This window comes from Nannobrachium achirus, assembly GCF_963921795.1.
Source record: "Nannobrachium achirus genome assembly, chromosome: 6".
NCBI lineage: Eukaryota > Metazoa > Chordata > Actinopteri > Myctophiformes > Myctophidae > Nannobrachium > Nannobrachium achirus.
Genome location: NC_137815.1, coordinates 46,712,362 through 46,735,991, shown reverse-complemented (window position 1 = coordinate 46,735,991; position 23,630 = coordinate 46,712,362). Strand labels below are relative to the sequence as shown.

Genomic DNA, 23,630 nt, shown 5'->3' with positions numbered 1-23,630 from the left:
AGAGCTGCTGGCTACAGATTGTATAATAGACAGTCTGGTGCCCTCTACTGGCCAAACAGTGGATCAGTGCATCAGTCAACAATGAGCACACTATGAGGGCAATAGTATTGTCCTGTGACATGATGTTCAAGAATCCTGCCAAGTTGAAAAGCCATGATTTCTAGGCAACTTAAAAGAGGACAATCAATTACACAGTCCAGTAGTGACAGAGCCTGTAAGCTTGCAGCTCAAAAGCACAGCATCTTGAGAGCATTTCCTTAAAAGCAGCAGAGGGTCCAGTGTTGAACATACGTATCATTAAGAACATGTGAATGCAAAGAATGTAGCACTAAATCAAAACATGTCCTTAAGGTGTTAATTTGCATTGCATGAATAAACTGTGGGTCTCTACATTCTAGATTGCTACATGACACACACACACACACTGTATATTCACGTCTTCTTTGGGAACCGCTTCGGTTCTGTGTTGTGTAACTTTCAAGTATTTCAAATGATAAAGGTTCCAGTCTAGGTTTATATATGCCCATTGTAATAATGCTTTGTAAACAGTATAGCCTATGTTGTAGAATGTTTGATTTAAATGAACACATTGTTAATAAACTATTTTTGAGACAAGTCATTTGCATTATTGGACTTCTTTGGTTACCATTGACGAGTGAAAAAAGTCGAACCTACCTACCTACCTGTCTATCTACTGTAGGCCTATCTCTATCTATCCACTGTGGTGGTAACATACAGTTGTTGCTAAAGGCCCTAGAATCTTTGTTTCTTCCTTTCTTAGGGACATTTGAGTTCCCTTTGAGGGAGTTTCAAAAATGATGTAAAACTTCATAGAGCCTCAACAGTATGCCCTGCATAATCATTGAAACATAAGTGTAATTTGCAGCAACATTATTCTGGTCTATTATAGCTGCATGGACTGATGGATTTGTTCATACAGTGAGTCACTAGGACAATAGAGGAGGATGTAATTGACATAATAACTCAATGTATGTAGACACAATAACTCCACAATGCACATGAAGAACAATGGCAGAATAACGTGTATTTTTCATTGACACAGTTGATAACAGACATTGCTTAACACAGGAAATGCATAACCTATACAGATTAAACATGACAAAGGATAACAATTCTGTTGCATTTCTATATGTGCTTCATAACAAGGGCATTGACAAATTCCCAGGTTGGTCTGTGCGGTACAACTGATTTATATGTGGAGTGTACGTAAATGCAAAGCGCAACACATTTGTGTTGTACAATATGTACTTTAGCCATCTAAGAAAATAGTTTGACACCTAGGCACACCATAATCACCATGATGTTAACACAAATGTAATGATCACAACAGTTACAACATATTTGGTGCACATTTTATTTGTTTTGAATAATGTCTGTACTTACATTTTGTATAAAAAATATAGCAAAAGCTAAAGGCAAACAGTGGGAAATATTCTAATGCGGGGAGGGGCCTATTGATACAGTTTGTAAGGAGGACCTATTGATTCACCTCAATAACAGAAATCTCTCTCTTACTCTGAGAGAACAAAAAGAACTACCACTCCCAATTCGAGGATAAGGAAGGCAAAATGTAGTCATTGACAAGCGTGGGAGTTAAATTAGGCGCCCTGGCTATAATGACATTAAGCCAGAGTGACAAAACGAGTGATTAAGTGGAACACGAAGCTATATAAATTAGTGCCGTCAAGGCTCCCTCATGTCAGAAGAGATTCAAGTTGCATATCGTCCTTTGTTTTTTTTATAATTTTGGAAAATGGAAGCTCTTCTAGCATAATGTTATGCTATTGTGGAAGAAGTATTTGCTACATGAAAAGGCATGGGGAAGGGGTGTACAATTTCAAGCCTTAAGAGGTCAAAACAGTGTGTATATTGTGGCAGGGAATTACCCAAACTTTCACAGTGTCACCAAAGGCCTTGGTTGTTCAAAATAATATATTTGCAATTGAGCTATTATAGTTGCACCATTCAAAGTCCTTTTGAAAACGAAGCCATTGCCTCTTGGTGCTCAAAGGAAGCAATCATTCCCTGGCAAAAAAACATAACTAAAAATATGTCTGTCTTTAGAGAGAGACATTACTGTATAATGTCATCTTTTTGCACAAGCGTCCGTTTGTTTCTTCCTCTTGTTTCAAATGCACCGACAGCCTCTGTCACTAAGCATTCTGCATCTCCTTGCCAATCTTGTAGCTGAGGATCTTATTCCAGTCGATCTTGGTGCGTGTGACTGGGAGCTGTCTACGTAAGGCTTTGAATGTGGTGTCGGACATGGTTTGATAGTTCTCACTGATGGCCGTCTGAAAAAAGAAAAAGAAAGAAAGAAAAAGGTGTTATATTCCCTGTTACAACTATACTAGATTCATTGTTGATGTCATCTGTGAATTCTATGGCAACATCTCTGGTGAAGACCAGATAGAAATAGTTGTTTCCGTTTCATTACCTGGTATTCATTCTCTGCATCCTCAATAATTTTCACAAACTCCTTTGCGGTTTGATTCTCGTTCTGTCAAAACATAGAATGCATCCAACATGATGAACACGTTCACAAAGATTAACACATACAAGATTAATTCTGCTCAGATTCATTCTCTTCCTTATCAAAACAAAATTTGAAAAACGCAAAACATTTATTTAAACATTAATATTTATATAATTAAATATATATATAAAAAAAGCCTGGATGGCTTTATTCTAGGCTTAAAATAATTGATATCATTATTTTTTGAAATCTCTATGGGAAAAATGTGATGTGCTCTGGATCGGTGGAACCACAAAATGGCCACTGCTACAGCTCAAGCTTGAATAAAATATGAATGTAGAAAATAGGGTAAAGTGAATGCCACATGTTTGTCTCCTCTCAGTATCACCAACAGTTGAATAAAACAGCATACTTACAGATATGGTCAGTGCTTCCTGAACATCTTTATGGCTGACAAGCTGGACATTTCCATCCTCGTAGTAATGTACCTGGATGGGATGGTGGAAGGACACTGCTGTTATAACAAATTGTAAAAACTTCAACACACAGTAAAGTATTGCACCCTGTAACTAGTTCTATTGAAGTAAAACATACCTGTATTTTCAGGACTCCGCTCACTTGCGCTGTAGATTGGGAAATGCTAAACTTCCATTCAGACCGACAGCGACCGTTCCTAGAAAGAGAAATCACAGAATAATGGTTGCCAAAAAAGCACTTAATATATCTGACACAATAATACATCATAAACAGACGGGATGAAGAGAAGATGATTCTCAGAGTCAAACTGATTAATAGGTTAAACTACCAGATCAATAGCCTCAGTCAACTTACCAGAAGTTTTTAGGTTGAAACTGATGACCCTCAATACATGCAATGATGGTCTGCTGGCCATCAATCGTTTTCCCATAAACCTGCGACAGACAAGACATTGTCCAGTCAAAGACATACGCAATCCTCGACAAAACCATTAATGTACTTCACCCCTCCTACATAAATGACCACGGTAGACACCTGAGAGACAAAAGAAAATAGAGTCTGCACACTGGTGATGCTGAAAAAGCTCAACTGTATATTTATCATCCAATTGTACAAAAGTCAACATTTCGTACACTCAGACAATCGGGACATATACAACATATACATAAGACACTTTATAACATCGGTTGCATGTACAGACTAGGGAACCTCTTTTCACAGTGCTAGCTTCTTTATGATTCTTTCTTATTGGAAAGGACATGCTGTTGCACATTCCAAAAGGTGCGGTTTTCTACACTGGAAGCAAGATGGAAAATTGTGCAATTCTGGGGTCTCACTCATAAAATGGTCTTAACTCATTCTGAGCCCAGGACATTAACGGATTAGGGGGTCCAGAGTGCCCCCTCCCGGCCCCATTAACGGCCGCTGTCTTATTTTGAAGGCCAGAAGTCTAGACCGGAAGTACTTCCGGTCTGACGTCATCGGATCGTGCGCCGGAACCGATGCGTGTCCACGTGGAGTTGTGTAATGGCCGACCGGGAGCTTTTATAACTGTGTAAAATAAGCGAGCATCTGCCTCCATCCTAGCTTCTAAAGTGTAGTTTTGAGATAATGGACATTAAAGATGAGATCGGCCGTCCACCTCAATGTTATGGGATGACTATTGTGTGCTCGTGGAGCCGTGATGATGACAAATCAGCGCGGATTTCGTCTCCGGAGCGTCGGCCATTGTACTAGGTATTTTTACTCGCCATTACAGTAATATATTACTTTTCCCGCGACATCGCGTGGATGGCACTATAGATACTCTATTACTTTTCCCGCGACATCGCGGGGTTGGCTTTTAATGAGTTAAGATCAAAATTCATCTTCAGTAAATACTTACGCACAAACTGATTATCAAGTATATATTCACACAACCTTAGTGGAAATGATGATACAGTATGTCCACTTCCATGTCAGACTAGACATACAGTAAGTGAATTCCCTGCTGGTCAAGTTGGGTACTGTTGGATTGGGAGTGCGTATCCTCTGAACCACAGAAAGCTGGGTGCTCTGTATTATGAGCAAATTGTCACAGGAGTGAGGAATTAAAACTTAATTCTGCTGCTCCGACATTATTGAAAGCTGTTGTCAACTATGCGTTTTGGAGAGAACACGTTTTTTTTTTTTTTTTTTTTTCCCCAAATGATGGTAATCCGCGAGAAAAAACAGCGTTCGAAAGTACATTACGTCCTCGTCGCACGCACATCGATCTAATTCCATGTATTCCACTCATTCCGAAGCCTTGATTTCGCCTGTCGTCTGGTCGAAAAAGACGAGGGGATGGGCTAAGCCAGGCTGCCGCACACACAAAGGAAAGGAACGTAATGGCCGCTCGTGGAGCCAGTGGCAGAGCCAGCCGATGACGTCATCACGTTTCTGACGTGATCCTATTGCACAACGTCTCTTAAAGAGACAGAGCACGACCTGCGACTGTATTTTTCAAAAAAATATGATTAATTTCATAAATTACGGGAAAGTACGGGAAAGTGCGGACGGCTAATTGGAGGTCGAGGCAAGTACGGGCAAGTGCGGACGGCTTTGAAGGTGTTAAGATAATAAAGGGGGGAGGGGGCAGGTTTTCGCCTTGTGATCGTTATGTGTAGCATTGCTAACATTAAAAAAGCAAAGAGATGCTTAGCTGGAGCTTACAGTGCAGATTCCACTAGGGTAGTGCTCCTTGACGTAGGCCGTCAGTGCATCATCACAAGCATCTCTCCATGGCACGAGGGTCGCCTCGCCCTCATGGGGCTGAGGGTCACTGGCCTCCTTCCTCAGGTGGTCAAACTTGAAGGACACCTTTTTGTGTGGATCAAAGAAGCGCCCATTGCCCAGGTCTCCATGCTCCGTGATCAGCACCTAATGGGGGGAAATAGTGGGGGAAGGTTTTGGTTTTCTGCTCTGTGTTTAGGTCATTTTTGCACCCGGATAAACTCCAGTCAGTGTCTCCTCGGCTGATAATTCTACCACACCATCTGCTACAACTGTGTTCTGCAAGTTTCATCCATGTTTGAAGTGGTGAGCTCTTTCAGCAGCGAGCGACGTCATTTGAGGAAATAGTTCAAGTACACGGTGGCACTTCACTTCAAGTATCAGACTGTATACTGTAAACACATAACCAGCAGTATCAGTCCTGGGGCTGATATGAGAACTGACCAATCGGGGAAAAAGCTAAAGTGCCACTACATGCTGAACAGCAGGACTGGGTGCAATATCCGCAATACCATAATTGTGTAATGCAATTTATTTTCTAAATCCTCATCCATTTATTAAATTAAATTAAAATATTGATCAAATGCTTTTAATTTAGTCTTGGCCAATAAATAAGCCTATGGGTATGTGATTAATTATCTCCTGGGCGTTCGTCATTGCTCAGAGGTTATCCAGTCGAAGGCCTGCATCTCGATCAAAGCTGAGTATTGGATACCACAGCCTTTGGATGGATAATCTCAGGCAACCACTAATATCCGGGTGATATATGCATACGCAGTTACAAACATGTACACTGACTAGATTATCATTATATAACTCCTCAAGACTTGAGGAGATATAAAGATATAAAATATAATACCAATTGGTATTATTGAAGGAGAGAAATAATCAACGGAAGGAGGAAGACTTGCCTGATCTCCATCAACGTTGGCAACGGTGAACTGATCCATATTGTATTGAGCAAACGCACTGTATTCAAAGGAGAGAGGAAAGATATGGACACACAATTTAGAAGTGGTAGAATTACATAAGTGGTATCCATACCCAATGTATGTATGTGGAGGTTACACCCCGCCACTCCGACAAGTCTCCTTTCCGACACGTCTCTAACCCTTACCCTAAACTTAACCTCTATGGAAGTGTCGCCACCCCGACAATAAGAAGTCAATTTCGGAGTGGCGACATGTCGGAATGGAGAGCGACACCCGTTAGTGGAGACACATTAACACAGAAACAAATGCAACTCACTGTGCTGCGCCTTCTCTGAGAAGATTATCATTGTCAAGCAGCAGTCGCACATCTGAAAATAATAAGATAGAGGAAGCATTTAATACCAATTTGTGTTTTGTAAATAATTAAATGTGAGCAATTGTGATTACAAAGCAGACTCACCATTGAAGACTTCGTTAAACTCTCCTGGAGGCGCATGGATTACAAAATTCGCCGCAATACGGACCTGCAAAAAAATAAATAAATAAACAGTTCAAGAAGTTAATATGCCTAATTGTTAACAAATATATAAAATGAACTAGCATGAAAATGTAAAATTTATCCCATTTTGGAATAAAGGCGATTACATAAGTGAAAGAACACAGTCTAATAATGTTGTTGCCCTCCATGTCCAATCTAACAATCAATAGTAAATTACTATGTGTGCAGCTTAATGTGAACAAAGCCACTCAAATGCGATTTTCAATAGCATGACTGCAACAATATAGGCTTGCTGTTTGTGGGTATGTCAAATGGAGTGGTAATCGTCAGGTGTATAATTTTATATGACTCCTTTGGGTAAACGGAAATGGCGATCTTTATAAATTAGCCACTTCACCTATAAATACAAAAATGCTTCACAAAAAAATATGTTAATTTAACTAAAAATATTCACTGAGCTGAACTCAAGTTTTTAGAACCTTAACTGCAATTGTACTTTCACACTCTGTATGCTTCACTTCACTAACACTTCACCATGTATTTCCTGGTTGTGCAGACTGTTGCGTTTATTTATTTATGGCCTGAGGTGTTTCTCTTTTGTGATGTCATAATTGCCTATTTTATTGTTCAGGTAATCTACCGTCCCATTGTTGACTGTTGATAAAACGGAAGTGCCAACTTGCGCACATATACAGTACAAAACCTATACTAGACAGCCTGGGCTTGAGAAAAAGTGAGTAAAAGTGAACAGCCACTAGAGTGAAGCAGAGAACGGTCTTGGCTGCAGACTTGTTAGCACCACTTTGGCCTCTCCTTAGATGGCAAGCAGGATCTGTCACCCAGGGGCTTTTCTTAGCAGCCTGTATGCATGTGTAAGCATAACGGTGTCAAAGCCACAGACACGCTTGGGTGGGGGGAGCAGTGGCATGGAAATAGTCTATGTGTTTGCACTCACATTTTGTCAACAGCCAACAATGGTTAGTTGGTACAGGTAGATTACTGTCTTCAAGAACCTATCAATCCGTTCCAAGCACATGAATAGTTTAGAATACTCCACCCATTTTCTAAACCAACTAACTATACATAAGCTTACGCAAGTGGGGCCACTCCAATCCTACCATAGCCTCTATATTAGCGCTGTCTTTGCTGCTAGATGTCATTGTGGGTGTTCTATTAAAGCCATTTCCATTGGTTATTTGGCCCCAAGGCTGCAGCTGGCAATGACCTACATATGGGGTTGAGTTATTGTCCATCTGAAGAGTCAGTGTCTCAGTGGGTAACCTAGATCCATTCTCGTCCCAACTAGTCAATGTGCTCCATTCAGCAACCATCAAAATGCATTCACAGCCAAGAGCTAATTCAGTTTCTTGCCCAGAAACATCCATATACAGTAATGTTCGTCACGATGTTTCATTGCACTGTAGTGACGGGATTGCACAAATATAATTATACAGCTTCTCATGCATACTATTGTGTAACTTTACCTGGAGGATATGCAAAATGAGGATTTCAATAATTTTGTCATATACTGTAATAAGCTAATTATACCAGCATGTCCTCTGGAGTCATTTCAGGCCTGCCCTGTACCATCAGGGTCGCCAACAATTTGGGCTCAGGAATGCCAAGCATTAGTTTACAACAAGTAGCTGCATGCTGCATGCAAAAACCTGCCTTTGCAAGCCCACAGAAGTGGGAAGGACCATAATTCTTAGATTTACACAGTATTAGGTTTTTAGGAGTGGGAGAAAAACAGAGTCCGAATTTTGGCAGGTCTGAGCTTATCAGATAAGTGGGTGTGGGAGAAGTGCTTACATAGTCATTATCCTAACAGTAAAATGCAGGAAGTACATTGACTTCCTTTGATTTAGCGTCAGCTAACTTCTTTTAATAACAGCTATAACTCTGTCCCGTTCAAACTAACACGGACCCAACAGCAGCAACCACAATGTGTTAAATTGAAAATTAAACACATAAAAACAACACTAAACAACACATAATATTGTGTTTGAAATTGTGCAACAAACAACATTCAACTGTCATGTATTACTACACAGGCTGGCTGTATGTTGAGCTGATCCAGATGCAGGGCTTGTTTAGCTAGCCTCTGCTCACACACACAACTATAGCTGAGCTAAATGAAGCTGCCATTTCTGTTCGACAGTCTTCGCAGAACATGGACAGTTATTACCGTGTGAGAATGGCCGTCGCATGTAGAATTATTAAATAATAACAAGGTAATACCTTCTCGTCGTCGGTCAGCGGCTGCTCTTCAAAATCTGCCATCTTGCCTCATTAGACTGTTTAACAAAGCGACCGTCGGGGTTGCCAGGTATGTGTGACTCCACCCAGCACAGTGATCCAAAACAAGGAAAACAGGTTCTCTCGCTAAAGTTTGTACAAATCATGTTCATTCATGGATATACAAGACTAGTAGTAGGCCTAGTGAGGCATTACATTAATTAAATTAAGGCATTATTTACCGAATAATCCTAATCAACCTGTCACCTGTGTAATATAAAAGGTAGGCAGGCCAACGCAAACAATTATACCAAAAGTGATGAATATATTGCCTTAATGTATAACCTCGAGCTTATTTATTAAAACAAATTTAAAATTATATATATAAAAAAAAAAAATATATATATATATATATATATATATATATATATATATATATATATATATATATATATATATATATATATACAATATTCCTTATTTTTACACTAATATGGCTGCTTTTTGTACTGTTCTCTGTATGTACTTGTGATATTTTGTCAATAAATAAATACATAATTGATCATTAAAAAACAAAAGCCAACGTCAAAACTAAAGTAGACAGTAATCGTTACATCGTCACTTTAAAACATACAACCTGGCAACCCCCGGATCTTTAAGCAGGAAGAAGTCGGTGGTCACGTGACAGCAAGCCATCATCACAGGAACAACAAACCAACCATCTGATCTGACCCGTGGCGTGGAGGTCTGGACAGATCAGCACCAACCCTCGCCATCTGACAAGCACGTGTAGGATTAATGTGTACATTTGTTTTGGTAGGAAGGAAGCGAGTAAAAAAGAAAAAGTACAAGTACACACATTGCATGTGCGGTTGCTGTCAGCCCCGGGACTTAACATTGATGTAACTACTAGTTGGAGTAAAGTCACTGCATCGCATGTCTTGTGTTGTTAGCTTTCCAACAACATAAAGTGAGGACAGATTGTCCAGTCACTGTCAACATGGGCGGCTGTTCTGCCGCTGGCTGTTCCAGTCGCAACGAGAAGGGCAAGAAACTGCACTGTTTCCCCCGGGATCCCGTCAGAAGAGAGATCTGGGAGAACATGGTTGGGAGGCGCAACTGGAAAGCACATGACAGGTCGAGATTGTGCGAGGTGATCTGATCTATAAGTCTCATCTCCAGATTTATTTTCAAAACCCAACACTGAATATTATAGTGCAGTGGTTCTCAAACCTTTTTAGCCCTAAAATAAACATATTTGAACTGGGGACCCCCACCCTGACAAGCACTTGGAATTGTAGGTATTACAATTTAATGTGACTTGGTTCCACAAATGTTGTGAAAATAGTTGTGCGTTGTGAGCATGTAGATTGGCTATTTTCACAATGTTCGCCTCTTGCTTACGTAATATTTGACAGTTTGGTATTAAAACGGTCTTGAAAGCCCTTAATTGTCACTTTAGAAATGTGCAGATACCATGTATGCACTTATACTGTGTGTGTTGGTTTGTTTACCATTGAGTGTGGAAAAAAAATACAAGCCAATCATCTGGGGACCCCACAAAATAATTTGGGGTCCCGACCCTAAATTTGAGAACCACTGTTATAGTGCATTGCCATTGGCCTGATGCAGGGGTCAATCAAATATGTCACTTGATTTTCTGTTTTACACACTTATTGTCTTATTTTGATCATAAGACCCAATTACTGAATTTCAAGTCTGCAGGTTTTCTTCAGAATATGTATGACACTGAATAATATGACACTATGGCACATTATGAGTCCACTAATACTACTAGTGGTTCTCAAATGTTGTATTTTCAAGAACCCACATTTTTGATTGATTGAAGAATTTATTTGAAGGTTGCATAGGAAAAAGTACAGTTTCATCACAGTAAAAATCACTGGTAACGGTCCATGTGGTTCCATTTGTACACTCTCAGGGTTACAGACCCGTTATGGTCATTCAGAGCCATAAAGTCCTTTATGTGTTTCTGGTGATATTATTGTCAGCTCATTTTGTCAGACATCTGTCAAATGTCCACACAAGCCAACATTGACCCTGCCCAGATGTATAAAGATGTATATATTTAGCTGGTACAACCTACAATGGCTGCCAATAGAAAGTTTGATAATGTCATGGAAATATATAAGCAGTAAGCAGTGTGTGAGTGTTATATTATGTTCATTTGACAGACTCTTATAACAAGCTGGACTCAAGTCTCAAATATCCCAACTTCCTGAGTGGTTCACACAGCCATAGAGAGTAACTGCTGTGAATGACATGTTACTTGCAAACCAATTTCCAAAGATAAGCGATGGGCCTGATGGCCAAAACTCAGTACAACACCCTCCATATCAGACTATTGGGAGATGGAAGCATTCTGTAGATCAGGGGTGCCCAAAGTGCGGCCCGGGGACACATTTTATATAGCCCGCGGCTTCATTCCTAAATTGTATTACAAATGGCCCGCCAGCACCGTCAAACAAGAATATTTAATAATTTGTCAGGATTGTTCCCTATTGTCTTATTCTGAAGGGGTCAAAGAAAGGCTATTTTTACCGTGGCTACATTTGGTAAAATTAAATACGTTTTTTTTCGTGTTTTGTTCAGAGCAGACACCTGACAAAATACCATTGATATTAAATAGGTGGTGATGATAGTTAAATTAAATTGTTTAAATGCGATGCATATGTACTCTACGTGACTCTGTTATGAACCATTATGTCAGGCGATAGAGTCGGCCCTTGGGTGTTTTAATATTTTCTAATGTGGCCCCCTTTGAAAAACTTTCAGACACCCCTGCTGTAGATGATGCAGATTTTTAGAGAGAAACTAACACGGCAACTGTCTTGGAGTAATACGTTAGTGGATCTAGAACTATAACTCATCCACAGTTATCTAATAACATGTTTTATTCAGTGTTTGCAGAAAATACATTGTCTCTCAGTCTCGTTCATTTCCATTTTCAGAGAACTCAAACAATGAATTTATCAGTTAATGGCAGCCATATGTTAGGTTTACATCTTGGTTATTTCTTTGGCAATTATCACAATTTGTAAAAGTAAATTGAAAATAAATGTTTATATTGTGACAATGAATGAATACATCAATGTATTATAGAGCCTTGAGTCAACTATTATTCATTTTCGAGTTCCGACAAGATGGCGACCGAGTAGGACGCGTTTGTTGAGCTCTGTGGAGGTGCATAGTTTTCACATTTTTTAAGCCCATTTTTTACTGCCTTTATAGTTCTTTTGAGACTTTAAACGCCCAAACACTGGTGAGCGTCTGTTTTTGCAGTTGTTTCGTGTTTCATGCCGAATACGATTAACACGAGGTCGAGGAGTACCAGGTCTCCGACCGCAAACGCCGACAACATGGCCGGCGCAATGCAGGGCGACGCTGACGCTCCGGTTACAAAGAGCATGCTGCGCGAGGTCCTCAAGGAATCACTGAAAGAGTTTATGGATGGTTTTATTCAACCCATGATGCTTGGCTTGGAGAAGAAATTACTGAAGAAGATTGATGACTTCGGAAAGGAGCTGCGTCCTGCAGTCGCCACGCTGAACACGACCGTGGCTGAACATGGGGAGGCCATTGAGAACTTTGGTTCCTCCATGGACAGTTTGCAGATGTGTATCACTGAATTGGAGAGAAGATGTGCTAATCTGGAGGAGAAGCTCGTCATAGCAGAAGACCGGAGTCGTAGGAACAACATAAGAGTGATTGGGATCTCTCCTGGGCTAGAAAAGGCTGACCCAGTGGCCTTTATCCAGTCTTTTTTGCAGAAAACATTCCCCGACGAGTTTCCCGACTCCCCCCCGGAGGTGGATCGTGCTCATCGGACCGGCAATCCACGTTCTGATAAGCCAAGGGCTTTCCTGGCAAGGATCCATTTTTTCCGGGTAAAGGAACGCATACTCCAGCTCTCCAGGAAAGCAGGCCAACTGACATACAATGGCAAAAAGGTGTATATTTTCCCCGACTGGTCTGCTGAAACATCAAAGAGAAGGGCAGCTTTCGGGCCAGTAAAGGAATTCCTACGTTCCATCACCGCGGAAGGAGTTAAATACGGAATAAGGCACCCGAGCAAATTCTGGATAACCGTGGATGAGGCGACTTCTACTTTCAACTCACCCAAGGAAGCTCTGGCCTTTTGCAAGGATAAGTTCAAGACTCCAGGTGCTGCGGACGAGACTCTAGCTACGCAGGATGATGAGACGACAGTTACAGAGAACTAACTTTTACCAGGGACACTTTTGCTTTCGTGATCGCGTGCTTTCAAACACATTCTGCCGATGTGATATCCTTTTGCCTTTAATGGACTGTTGGTAAGCTGGCTGGGACTTTGGAGATGACTTTTACGCAGCGTCTTTCTTTCCTCACTCTCTCCTCCTCCTCCTCCCCAAAGGGTGAGTTGTTAATGTAAGCCTACTTATTGTTTTGGACTCATCATCTGACTTGACGTTGTGTTTTCAAGTGTTTCGTTTCATAATACCTATTTTATTTGTTTTATTTTTTAACAAGATCTGTAAGCAGATGGGTGTTACTCGTTTTAATTTAGGTTACCGCAAGGAGAGAGGATTTAGGGCTGCTAAAGCTATAAGCATAATTCACTGTCTTTTTTGTTTGAATATAATGGACATTGTTCTTGTTATTATTGTATTCCTTTTCTTTGCTCTTATTGAGCGTTGTGCTGCTTACTATATAGGTCTAGAGGGTTTTATCTCTCTCTGTTAAGCTTTGTCTAACGTGTTCCGTGTCGCGGTTCGGACGGAGCCTGCTCTCTCTCCCGTCTTCCCTCTATGTCTCTCTATCTATCTCGGCTTTCCCTCTCTCTCTCTCTCTCTCTCTCTCTCTCTCTCTCTCTGGCTCTCTCTCTCGCTGTGTGTGTGTGTGTGTGTGTCTTTCTCTCTCTCTCTCTCTCTCTCTCTCTCTCTCTCTCTCTCTCTCTCTCTCTTTCTGTTAGGTAATGGCGGCTATGTTGGTTGTTAGTTTATGGTTCGTTTATGCCGCCTAAAACGCTACTTTTTCGGGTAGGAGGGCGAGACTGGGCTTTGGCCTTTGTATTGAGTAATGTAGCCTACTGTTTAAGGTGAAACAGATATAAATAATATGGTCTAAATTGTGAAGGCTCCGCGGTTCCAGAGACCACTCGCTCTCCCGCCCTTTCTCTATGTCTCTCTACCTATCTCTGCTTCTCCTCTCTCTCTCTCTCTCTCTCTCTCTCTCTCTCCCTGGCTCATTGACTCGTTCTTTTTTTTCCTTTTTTTTCTAATCTCAATAGCTGGCGGATGTACGATCTCGTGGCGCGTTGGCTCTACGTGCTTGTGGATCCGCTGTCTGGGGGGGGGGGGGGGGGAGGGGTAGTTATTTACCTACTTTACTTGTTGTCTTCTAAAATGTTAATTTCTTGATGGGGGGAGAGGGGAGCTCTGTATTGGGATATTTATTTTGTAGTCGTGATTGGGTAGGTTCACTGTTTGAAGTATGGTAGTTTACTGTTTAAGACGGAAACAGACTTAACTAATATGATTGACATTTATCTAAGTTTGCACTGGCCTTTTGGGCATGTACAGGGAGCTGTATATGGCGCAGTATGCATTATGTGTGCTGTGTTGTATATGGTTTCCTGATCATACATAACTGTGTTTTATGTAAATACTTATGTATACAGACTTTTCTTTTCTTTCCTTTTTTTCCCCCTTCTAATTAGTAATTGTGGTTTGTATGCATGGATGCATGGGGGGGCTGTATGTGGCGCAGTATGCATTAACACTGTGTGTGCTTTGCTGCATATGGCCCCCCGGATGTGCTTTTAATTTCTATTTCTAACTACATATGTAAGTGCATATATTTTTTATATCATATACACTGATTTCCTTTTTTATTTATTTTTATTATTAATATTATATTAGTGCCTTGTCGTGGTGACAGACTTATTTCCACTTATCTGTCACAAGTGTTTGGTTATTTGCATTAACGTGGCTTATAGGGCTTTATCACATTCTAAGTGGGCCTAATGCTGGACTGATTATTATTATTACAGTTGTTATAGTCCCCTCAATTTTTTTCCCTTTATTCTTTTCTTTTTTCTCTCCCCCTTCTTTACTAGAAATGTTAACATACCATTCTCATTTATTTAAGTGATATGAAGTGGGGAGATTGATCATAATTTGAGCTGATGGAATGTTTGAGAGCTATTCAGCCACAAGAAGGCACTTTTTTGTTGTTGTTGTTTTTACTTTGGTGATCTGTTATATATTTACATAACCACCAGAGGGCAATGTATGGTTACTTTTGGGCAGTTACTTGTTTGCACTCTCTGACAGAGTGAAATGAAGGTTGACTAATAGGTTGATGGGGTGGGGAACTGTTTTTGTGCACTCTGATGCTAATGGGGTTTTCCCCCTCAAGCTTCAATGTTATGTGTTTTTTTATGTTCGTTTGATGTTGCTTTTTCCTTTCTGTTCCTTTTGGGGTTGTTTTGTTTTTTTGTTGGGAAGGTTTGTTGTGAGGGACCAACTAGGAAATTCTAAAATGTTCTACTGTGCTTGCTGTGCGTATGGTTTGAACCACAATTATGACAGAATATAAATTTCTAAGTTTCAATGTAAGGGGAGCGAATATACCGCATAAGCGAACCAGCATTTTGGGGGTTTTGCGATCTAAATCAATTGACTTTGCATTTATACAGGAGTCTCATCTTTTAAAAGAGCATTCCAACCGATTGGCTAATAAACATTATCGTGTTTTAGCCTTTTCAGCTGCTTCTTCCAAAACCAAGGGAGTAGCCATATTGGCTAGACGTAACCTTAGGTTGGATTTTTTGGGTGATTGGTCTGACAGTGACGGGAGGATAGCTGTTGCTAAAATCCGCTTGGAGGGTAAAATGCTAGCACTAGTCTCTGTGTATGCTCCAAATGTTTTAGACAAAGAGTTTTACAAATTACTAACTAAAACCTTATTGGAACTGACGGATTTCAAAATCATTGTTGGTGCTGACTTCAATGCAACATGGCAACATAACCTAGATAGATCCACTGGGGTAGAAAGCAGAGAACAAGCACTAGCGTCTGCAGAACTACGTGCTTGGGCAAACTCAACTGGCTTACTCGACATCTGGCGTTTAATGAACCCAACGGTTAGAGATTTTTCTTTTCTGTCGGGTAGGCATGCTTCATTCTCTAGGATCGATTACGTTTTTGCCCCTGTTAGCTTGTTTCATAAAATTGCCAAGGTAGAGTTGCTCCCAATGTCACTCTCGGATCACAAGGCGGTGCTGTGTGTTGCTTCACTGAAACAGGTTATAGATAGAGCTCCTAGATGGCGGTTTAACACCACACTGCTGCGCGATGCGGCATTTGTAGCTCAGTTTCAAACTGGTTTGCGTGAATTTATAAATATCAATACAGGCTCAGTTGAGGATCCCAGAATTCTTTGGGATGCAATTAAAGGCTTTATCAGGAGTAATACAACCCTCTATGCGTCCACTCAGAGAAAATTAAGGTCAGCCAAACTGGTGGAATTGGAATCTCGGTTTTCTACTTTGGATAATTCTCTCCAAAATAACTTTGATGTTAGTACAGCAACTCAGAGGGAGCTAGTTAAGAAAGAAATTAACTCCATTCTCAAGCGCCGCTCAGAATTTCAAATGAAACGCACAAGGCAAAACTACTATTTTAATAGTGCAAGACCCAGTCACTTACTGGCTTTACGTCTTAGATCCAATGAGCATTTTGCTGATATTGTTAGTGTCAAATCAACAACGGGAGCCATGGTTACAGAACCCAAAGAGGTCAATGCCACGTTTCGTGCTTTTTATGATGAGCTCTACACCTCCGAGGTCATTCACGATGATGCAGTATGCAATAATTTTTTATCCAACATACAGTTACCAACCCTTAGCGAGGCGGATGCGGAAGCCTTAGATAGACCGCTCCATCTGGCGGAATTACAGGAAGCTGTGCTCGCAATGCGTAGGGGCAAGTCGCCTGGTTTGGATGGGATACCCCCTGAACTTTATGCCATCTTTTGGGAAGATCTAGGTCAGCTGATGCTAGACATGTTTCGATATGCAATTGAAAGTGGCTCTTTCTCCAGGGATGTGAATGTAGCTATTATATCATTATTGTTGAAGAAGAACAAGGATCCCACAGATTGCGCAAGCTATAGACCGCTTTCACTTTTGAATTCTGATCTAAAAGTTTTTGCTAAGGTGCTTGCGCGTCGCTTGCAGGGTTTTATGACCACCTTAGTACACTGTGATCAGACAGGTTTCATAGGAACTAGACTAGCCTCTGATAATGCTAGACGACTATTGCATATCATCGATAGGGCTAAGGAGCTGAGGACCCCCGCCGCAGTGTTGTCGCTCGATGCGTTGAAGGCATTTGATCGTCTGGAATGGTCTTACCTGTGGGCTGTACTAGATAAAATGGGATTTGGTGCTTCATTCATACATTTTGTTAAAGTACTTTATTCTAATCCGTCAGCGATGGTCCTAACCGGTAAGATCTGTTCGCCGCTATTCACGATTGGCAGATCTTCGAGGCAGGGTTGTCCCCTTAGTCCTCTCCTTTTCGCACTTTCACTCGAACCCTTGGCTCAGACAGTGCGTCAGTCTGCAGATATTACTCCTGTTTCGATTAACAACACACAGCATCGCATTTCCCTATATGCTGACGATATTCTACTGTTCATTGAGAATGCACCACAGTCAATTACTCACGTCCTTCAAATCTTTGATCAGTTCAGTTCCATTTCCGGCTACAAAATTAATTGGACGAAGTCAGCCCTTCTACCTCTAAATGATCAGATGAGATCTGCTATCCTGCCGCCCATAATCCCAGTAGTAAGCCAATTCAAATATCTTGGCATAGATATTTTCCCCTCTCTTCAGGCTATTGTTAAGAACAACTATGGTGACACTCTAAATAAGATTTGTCTTGATTTAGATAGATGGTCATCTTTGCCCAACTCTCTCCAAGCTCGAGTTTCAATCATAAAGATGAATGTTCTTCCTAGGGTTAACTTTGTAAGCTCTATGCTCCCTTTGCCACCACCGCCGCAATACTGGAATAAGCTTCACTCTTCGATATCTAAGTTTGTGTGGAAAGGGAAACGCCCTCGTCTTAAACTTTCTCTATTACAACGTGCTAGAGATGATGGCGGCCTTTCATTGCCCAACTTTAAATTTTATTATTGGGCCTTCACGCTCCGCCCCCTTTTAAATTGGTTTAACCCAGCAAATAAGGTTTCTTGGAGAGAGCTTGAGGAGAGTTTAGTGCAGCCTGTTGAATTGAGAGATCTTATCTATTCAAACATAACTACACATCAATGCAAAGTTCGCTTTGGACCTATCATTTCTCATTTAGTGGCAGTATGGAGAGCAGCTGAAAAGATGTGTAAGATTGATTGTAAATGGAACTTATTTTCCCCAGTGTTCAATAATCAAAGACTTTTAATCGAGGATCGCCCCATTCGCTTTCCAAGGTGGAGGGCTAAGGGGATTCGTACATTAGGGGACTTATTTGATAGAAATGGTTTACGACCTTTTCGAGATTTGTGTGACATCTTCAATCTGCCTGGAAATACCCTTTTTTTCTACTTCCAACTGAGAACGTCCATGAGGACCTATGGGGTCCCATGGCAAGCTCCCCTTAGATTGCACCCCTTCCATGAGTTTATCTGTGATGGTAACAGAACAAGAGGTTTGGTTTCCACCCTCTATGGTTTTTTATTAGACTGTAGTTATGGGCCCCTATCTGTTGATACTGTTTGGAGGAATGATGTACCAAATTTGGACCCTGACTTTTGTTGGGACACAGTGTGGTCTAACATTAGGCTATCTTCTAGAAATCCAGACCATCAACAAATTCATTTAAATTTTGTTCATCGGACTTATTTAACTCCCCGCAGACTATGTGCTATGAGGATTTTGAATAATCCCAACTGCACTCTCTGCGCCTCAAATAGTATTGGTACCTTCCTTCACATGGTTTGGGAATGCCCAAATGTGTCGTCATTCTGGAATATGGTTGCCTCAAAACTTTCAACTATTTTTAGTATTAATATCATATCTTCTCCTTCTTTATTTTTATTAAATGACGTCTCACAGTTGCAACTAAACAATATACGCAAGCGCATCTTCTTTGCTGGATTAACGGCGGCGAAGAAGATGGTAGCTACGCGGTGGAAACCTCCTCATACGTTAACGTTTCGCCAGTGGGCCTTAACCTTTCTAGATATAGTATATTTAGAGCAGTCGATAGCAAGGTTACACGGAGCAAAAGAAGAAAACATTAATATGTGGTCGGACATTGCAGATAAGCTTAAGGCTATGATTCAAGAAATCACTATATAGTGGTAACAGCCTAGCACAGGCATGCACTATTGTACATTCCGTGTTGGTCCGGGGAAAGGGGGTGGGTGGGTTTTCTTTTCCTTTTCTTGTTTTGCTATTGTTTGTGTTTGTCTGTTAATTGCATTTTTCTTTTGATTAATGTTTTACTTTTTCTTGTTCTATTCATATGTATGTCTCTAATTTCATGTTATGGAAAATAAAAATAATTGATAACAAAAAAACTATTATTCATTTTCAGAAGTGTCAAAAATATGTTAAATGTGTACATTTGGCTCAATTTGGCCTGTCCATAGGCTAGCTTTAAATGCAGGTAATGACGCAACTATTGTGTCATATAAAGGTGGCCATGCTTCCTGTTAGTGGTGGTGTAGCCTTCCTTAACACAGGCTGATTTTGGTCTAGAGGGGGCGGATCCACCGGCTGAAAACAGCCGCTGGATCCTATTGGTTCACGATCTGTGCCATGGCCCGCCTCCCACTTCCTATGCCAGAAATTGCAGCAGGTTACCCCAGGCTTTTTTTCTTTCTTCCTATCGCCAAAATAAAAGCCTGGGTTTCCGAGGCTAGTGGTGGTGAGTCCTAAACTAACCCCTTTTAATTTTCCAACTGTGTCTAGGACCACTTTGAGGAATCGCAGTATGAATCAAGGCGCATGGACAACCTGCGGAAGTTAAAACCCAATGCTATTCCAACCAAATTCTCCCACTTCAAGAAGAATAAAACTCTACGACAGATAGTGGAAAATTTGACAAAAACATTGGTCCGGTCTCCTTTGCCGGAGAGACTCAGCGTTGAACACTCCTACAGCCAGAGTTCCGAGAAGGGGCCCACAGAAAAGGAAGACAGTGGTGAGGAAACCGTTAACGGGTTAATACTGTACAAATGACATGAAGTGCTACAATATGTTATGTCGTCATTACCAGTGGTGGTAAATGACGTACATTTATTCAAGTACACTGTTGATGAACTTAATCTCAAGTATTTCTGTTTTTACCCCTACACCACTGCATCTCAGAGGCAGATATTGTAGTTTTTACTCCACTACAATTAATTTAAAGCTTTATTTACAAGTTACATTGCAGATTTAGATTATTACTACAAAACATATATTAACCAATTAAGTCCTTTTTTTATACTTAGACTATTTGGAAATAGCCGATCTACAAGCTTACAACATCACATAGCGACACGTTGTGAGCATGTAGATCTGGTATTTGTGACAGATTTTGAAAACTATTGACAAAAACTTGTGAAATGGACCTGAATAATGTGTGCTTTTACTTCACGTATATTTTGGTGCCAATAATTTTGTACTTTTGATGATAATTCTACCTCATTTCAAACCAGCTCCACCCCTTCTCATTCTTCATCTTCATTTGACAACATACTGTGATCTATCTACTGCAGGGGGGGAGCTCTTCTGTATGGACGATGGCCCGGGAGAGAAAATACTGAAACCCGAGTCATTTGGACTCCCTCTACAATGTGTGTTTCTGTGTCCTCTTGACGACGCAGATAGTCTCACCTCGCAGAGAGGTTGTGAAACCTCTCTAGAACTGCTGTCGAAAGAGTCAGAAGAGTTGCACAAGTCCGGTTTAACCGCCTCCGAGACACCGGACTCTTCGACGTCTGACACAACAGATTGTGACGTATCATACCTGAAGGACATTATCCGAAAGAAGGACGAGAGGATAGCCATGCTTCTGAAAGCGGTGGTTAACGAAAGGAGAGACAAGCACAAGCTGGAGAGGGAGAAACAGAACCTCATTCAGAACATCGAGAAGGTGTTCAATGCCAATCAGCTGGCGAGGCTCAGCCAAAAGAGCGGCAGAGGGGTCAAGTGGTCTATTGAGACCATGGAGAAGGCAAGCCAGATACGGGCCACATGTGGCGTTAAAGGATACATGCTGCTGAGGGCACAGAACCAACCGCTGCCGTCATTGAGATGCTTGAGAAAAATTGCCCCAATGAAGAAGAGAAGACTAGAGCAGGAGACCAAGTTGTCTGGACAGCAGTCCGCGGCAACAGTGGGTCGTTTACATGCCACGATTGATGTAGATGGTGCCTATGTAGAGAATGGTGATACAGTAGACTGGAGCCGTTTTTCAAAGATGTCGTGCTAGCAAGAGCTGCCTCTTGGAGTGAGGGAGAGTTTCTCCTCCAGTATTGAAACCTTGAATCCTGGCAGCATGATATACATCCATGCTACCACTCTAGCTAACCTAAAATTGTGCTCCTACAAGAGGAATGAACTTATCCAATCTCTTAAACTGCTTTAAGTAAGGACAATATTCTCGTGAGAAATTGGCAGATTGCACACCATTGCACGGTGTTGGATGTCTTTTTTGCCTTAGAATAAATTCGTACAAATTTGTGTCCAGACCAGTAGTGCTTATTTTATTGTGTATGTAGCCTTCATCATCAATGTTTGTATCAAGGCTGCATGTTATGCATACAGTAGATTATCAAAAATACAAAACATATATTGATGTATATTGAAGTGTAATTCTTTAAGTGTACAATGTTTACAGTTTGGGCATTTAGCGTATCCAGAGCTAAAGTACACAAATTCCATGGTTTACTTAGAGTTGTAAATGTTAGTACATTTACCTCACTACTGTTCCCTTTACATCATTCTCTTAACTCCACCAGGACTTATTGAATCCTTTATTAGTCAAAGTTATAAATAGCACGGAGGTCCTGTAAAACACTTGGGCTAAAAAGATAACACTAAAAAGTCCTGGGGACGTGTTTCCATTGTGGACCTATGGACCAAGGTGGAGTTTGCCTTTTGGATACTTGCTGAACTCGTAGGCTACCAATATTTCACTACTAGCATTAATATGTTAATTAATCCCATAGGATACCTCATTCACCTCAACCACAGACTGTTTATGGCTAGTGGTTCCGCAGCCTCAACCAAGCCTCGACCATTACTAGGCTCTGGAACAGCCTCTTCCACCAGGCTTATGAGCAGTGGGCACTACCACCCTGTTGCCTGTCTGCCTGGCACTCGCACTCAAGAGGCAGGCAGCTATGTATACACCATTGCCAGACTACACCAGAAAATGTGCGCGCACGCGTACGCTGTCCATATCCGCCAATAGCCCCTGGCTACGCCACGGAGGGAGTGTTTGTGCGGGAGAACTGAGGAGTCTGTGTACAAAACGCATACGCACGTGTACAAAATAGAACTAATCCTATTTTTACAGCATGTGTATCCAGGACTCGCACTATCCTTGAGCCTGGTGTAGCCGTTATAATTGATATATATTGGATCTTTCCAAGCGCGCTGTTTTCACGCGGCAAATTCTACGCACAGACGCGCGTGAAAAGCTTGGTGTAGTCTGGCCATAAACGGGAAAATCTCGCTCTTTCGAACGACCGTCAGTTCGACTTCGACAAAAGCGACTCACCCCACGGAGGTTAGGGTAAGGGTTGGGTTTGGGTGTAGAAAAGATGACACGTAGTAACAGCGAAACGCTCCCACCGTTAAACAACCACATACACATTATGTTTTCAACATACACAGGAGTCGACAGGACATGTTAAAAATCCAAAGTGCCGGGACTCTGCATGGCAGAGGTGCTGGCTTCCTTGAACCAGTCTTGCACGTAAATACATACCTGAGCACATATTTATTAAGACTGGAATTACTGGACCTACACGTGCAGCACCTTACACACCCCACATGTATGTGTATAATACACACACATACAGTGTGTCCATGTTTTATATATATATGCGTACACACACTGTATATTATACTGTTTATTATATACATAATATTTAGAGGACCCATGCACACAGCACCTAACAAGAAAGTATCTCACATTGTGCATTTGGATTATTTTATTACTTTTTTATTATTCACTATTATTTTGAATCTATGGCTATTCTATTTGTGTTGCTGCTACAATGTTGAGAGGGTATGAAACCCAATAATTGTATACTTGTATAATTGAATCGGGTGTAATAATAAAACAAACTTTTGAGTCTTGAATCTGTTACTTTGAAGTAATCCACTGAGTGGCAGTAGAGAGCCGCTCTTCCTAATGTAGCAGCAGACTGAGTGAGAACTGGTCTGAGAAGAAGAGCGTTGTGACAACTTGTTATTTGTACTTTACTTGAGTAATTTAAATTTCCACTACTTTTACTTCTAATCCATTACATCTCGGATACAAATATTGTACTTTTACAATCATTTCAAAACTTTAGTTTACTAGTTAATTTGCAGATACAAATTATAGTATTTACTAACCCTAATTTAGTATTATAAAACATACATTAGCCCTATTTTATACCTAGGCTATTTGATATAGCCACAATCTACACAGCACGGACTTTTATATATACTTGTAACAGA

At 40.9% G+C, this 23,630-nt stretch overlaps 2 protein-coding genes across 2 annotated transcripts; one reads left to right on the top strand and one right to left on the bottom strand.

The window, feature by feature from the left end:
• Positions 1 to 1,123: 1,123 nt before the first annotated feature.
• LOC308286305 (F-actin-capping protein subunit alpha-2-like) lies at positions 1,124 to 8,968 on the bottom strand. The gene is made up of 10 exons (XM_080727305.1): positions 8,900 to 8,968; positions 6,620 to 6,683; positions 6,476 to 6,527; positions 6,139 to 6,196; positions 5,168 to 5,374; positions 3,329 to 3,408; positions 3,092 to 3,170; positions 2,914 to 2,985; positions 2,459 to 2,521; positions 1,124 to 2,315 (listed from the first exon to the last, which is right to left on the bottom strand). Exons 1-10 carry the CDS (start codon positions 8,939 to 8,941, stop codon positions 2,175 to 2,177), a joined length of 858 nt encoding a protein of 285 aa, XP_080583431.1. The 5' UTR covers positions 8,942 to 8,968; the 3' UTR covers positions 1,124 to 2,174.
• A 765-nt stretch (positions 8,969 to 9,733) lies between these two features.
• Positions 9,734 to 22,231, top strand: LOC308287372 (uncharacterized protein). The gene is made up of 3 exons (XM_080728524.1): positions 9,734 to 10,049; positions 19,881 to 20,112; positions 20,672 to 22,231. Exons 1-3 carry the CDS (start codon positions 9,897 to 9,899, stop codon positions 21,385 to 21,387), a joined length of 1,101 nt encoding a protein of 366 aa, XP_080584650.1. The 5' UTR covers positions 9,734 to 9,896; the 3' UTR covers positions 21,388 to 22,231.
• The last annotated feature ends 1,399 nt before the right edge of the window (positions 22,232 to 23,630 follow it).

Bases quoted from the DNA above. Each gene is read 5' to 3' on its own strand.
- LOC308286305 (XM_080727305.1), bottom strand. From the start codon at position 8,941: ATGGCAGATTTTGAAGAGCAGCCGCTGACCGACGACGAGAAG. The intron at 6,684-8,899 runs GTATTACCTTGT...ATTTTTTTGCAG, and splicing joins CGCTGACCGACGACGAGAAG to GTCCGTATTGCGGCGAATTT. The intron at 2,986-3,091 runs GTATGTTTTACT...CATCCCATCCAG, and splicing joins GCGGAGTCCTGAAAATACAG to GTACATTACTACGAGGATGG.
- LOC308287372 (XM_080728524.1), top strand. From the start codon at position 9,897: ATGGGCGGCTGTTCTGCCGCTGGCTGTTCCAGTCGCAACGAGAAGGGC. The intron at 10,050-19,880 runs GTGATCTGATCT...AACTGTGTCTAG, and splicing joins ACAGGTCGAGATTGTGCGAG to GACCACTTTGAGGAATCGCA. The intron at 20,113-20,671 runs GTGAGGAAACCG...TATCTACTGCAG, and splicing joins CACAGAAAAGGAAGACAGTG to GGGGGGAGCTCTTCTGTATG.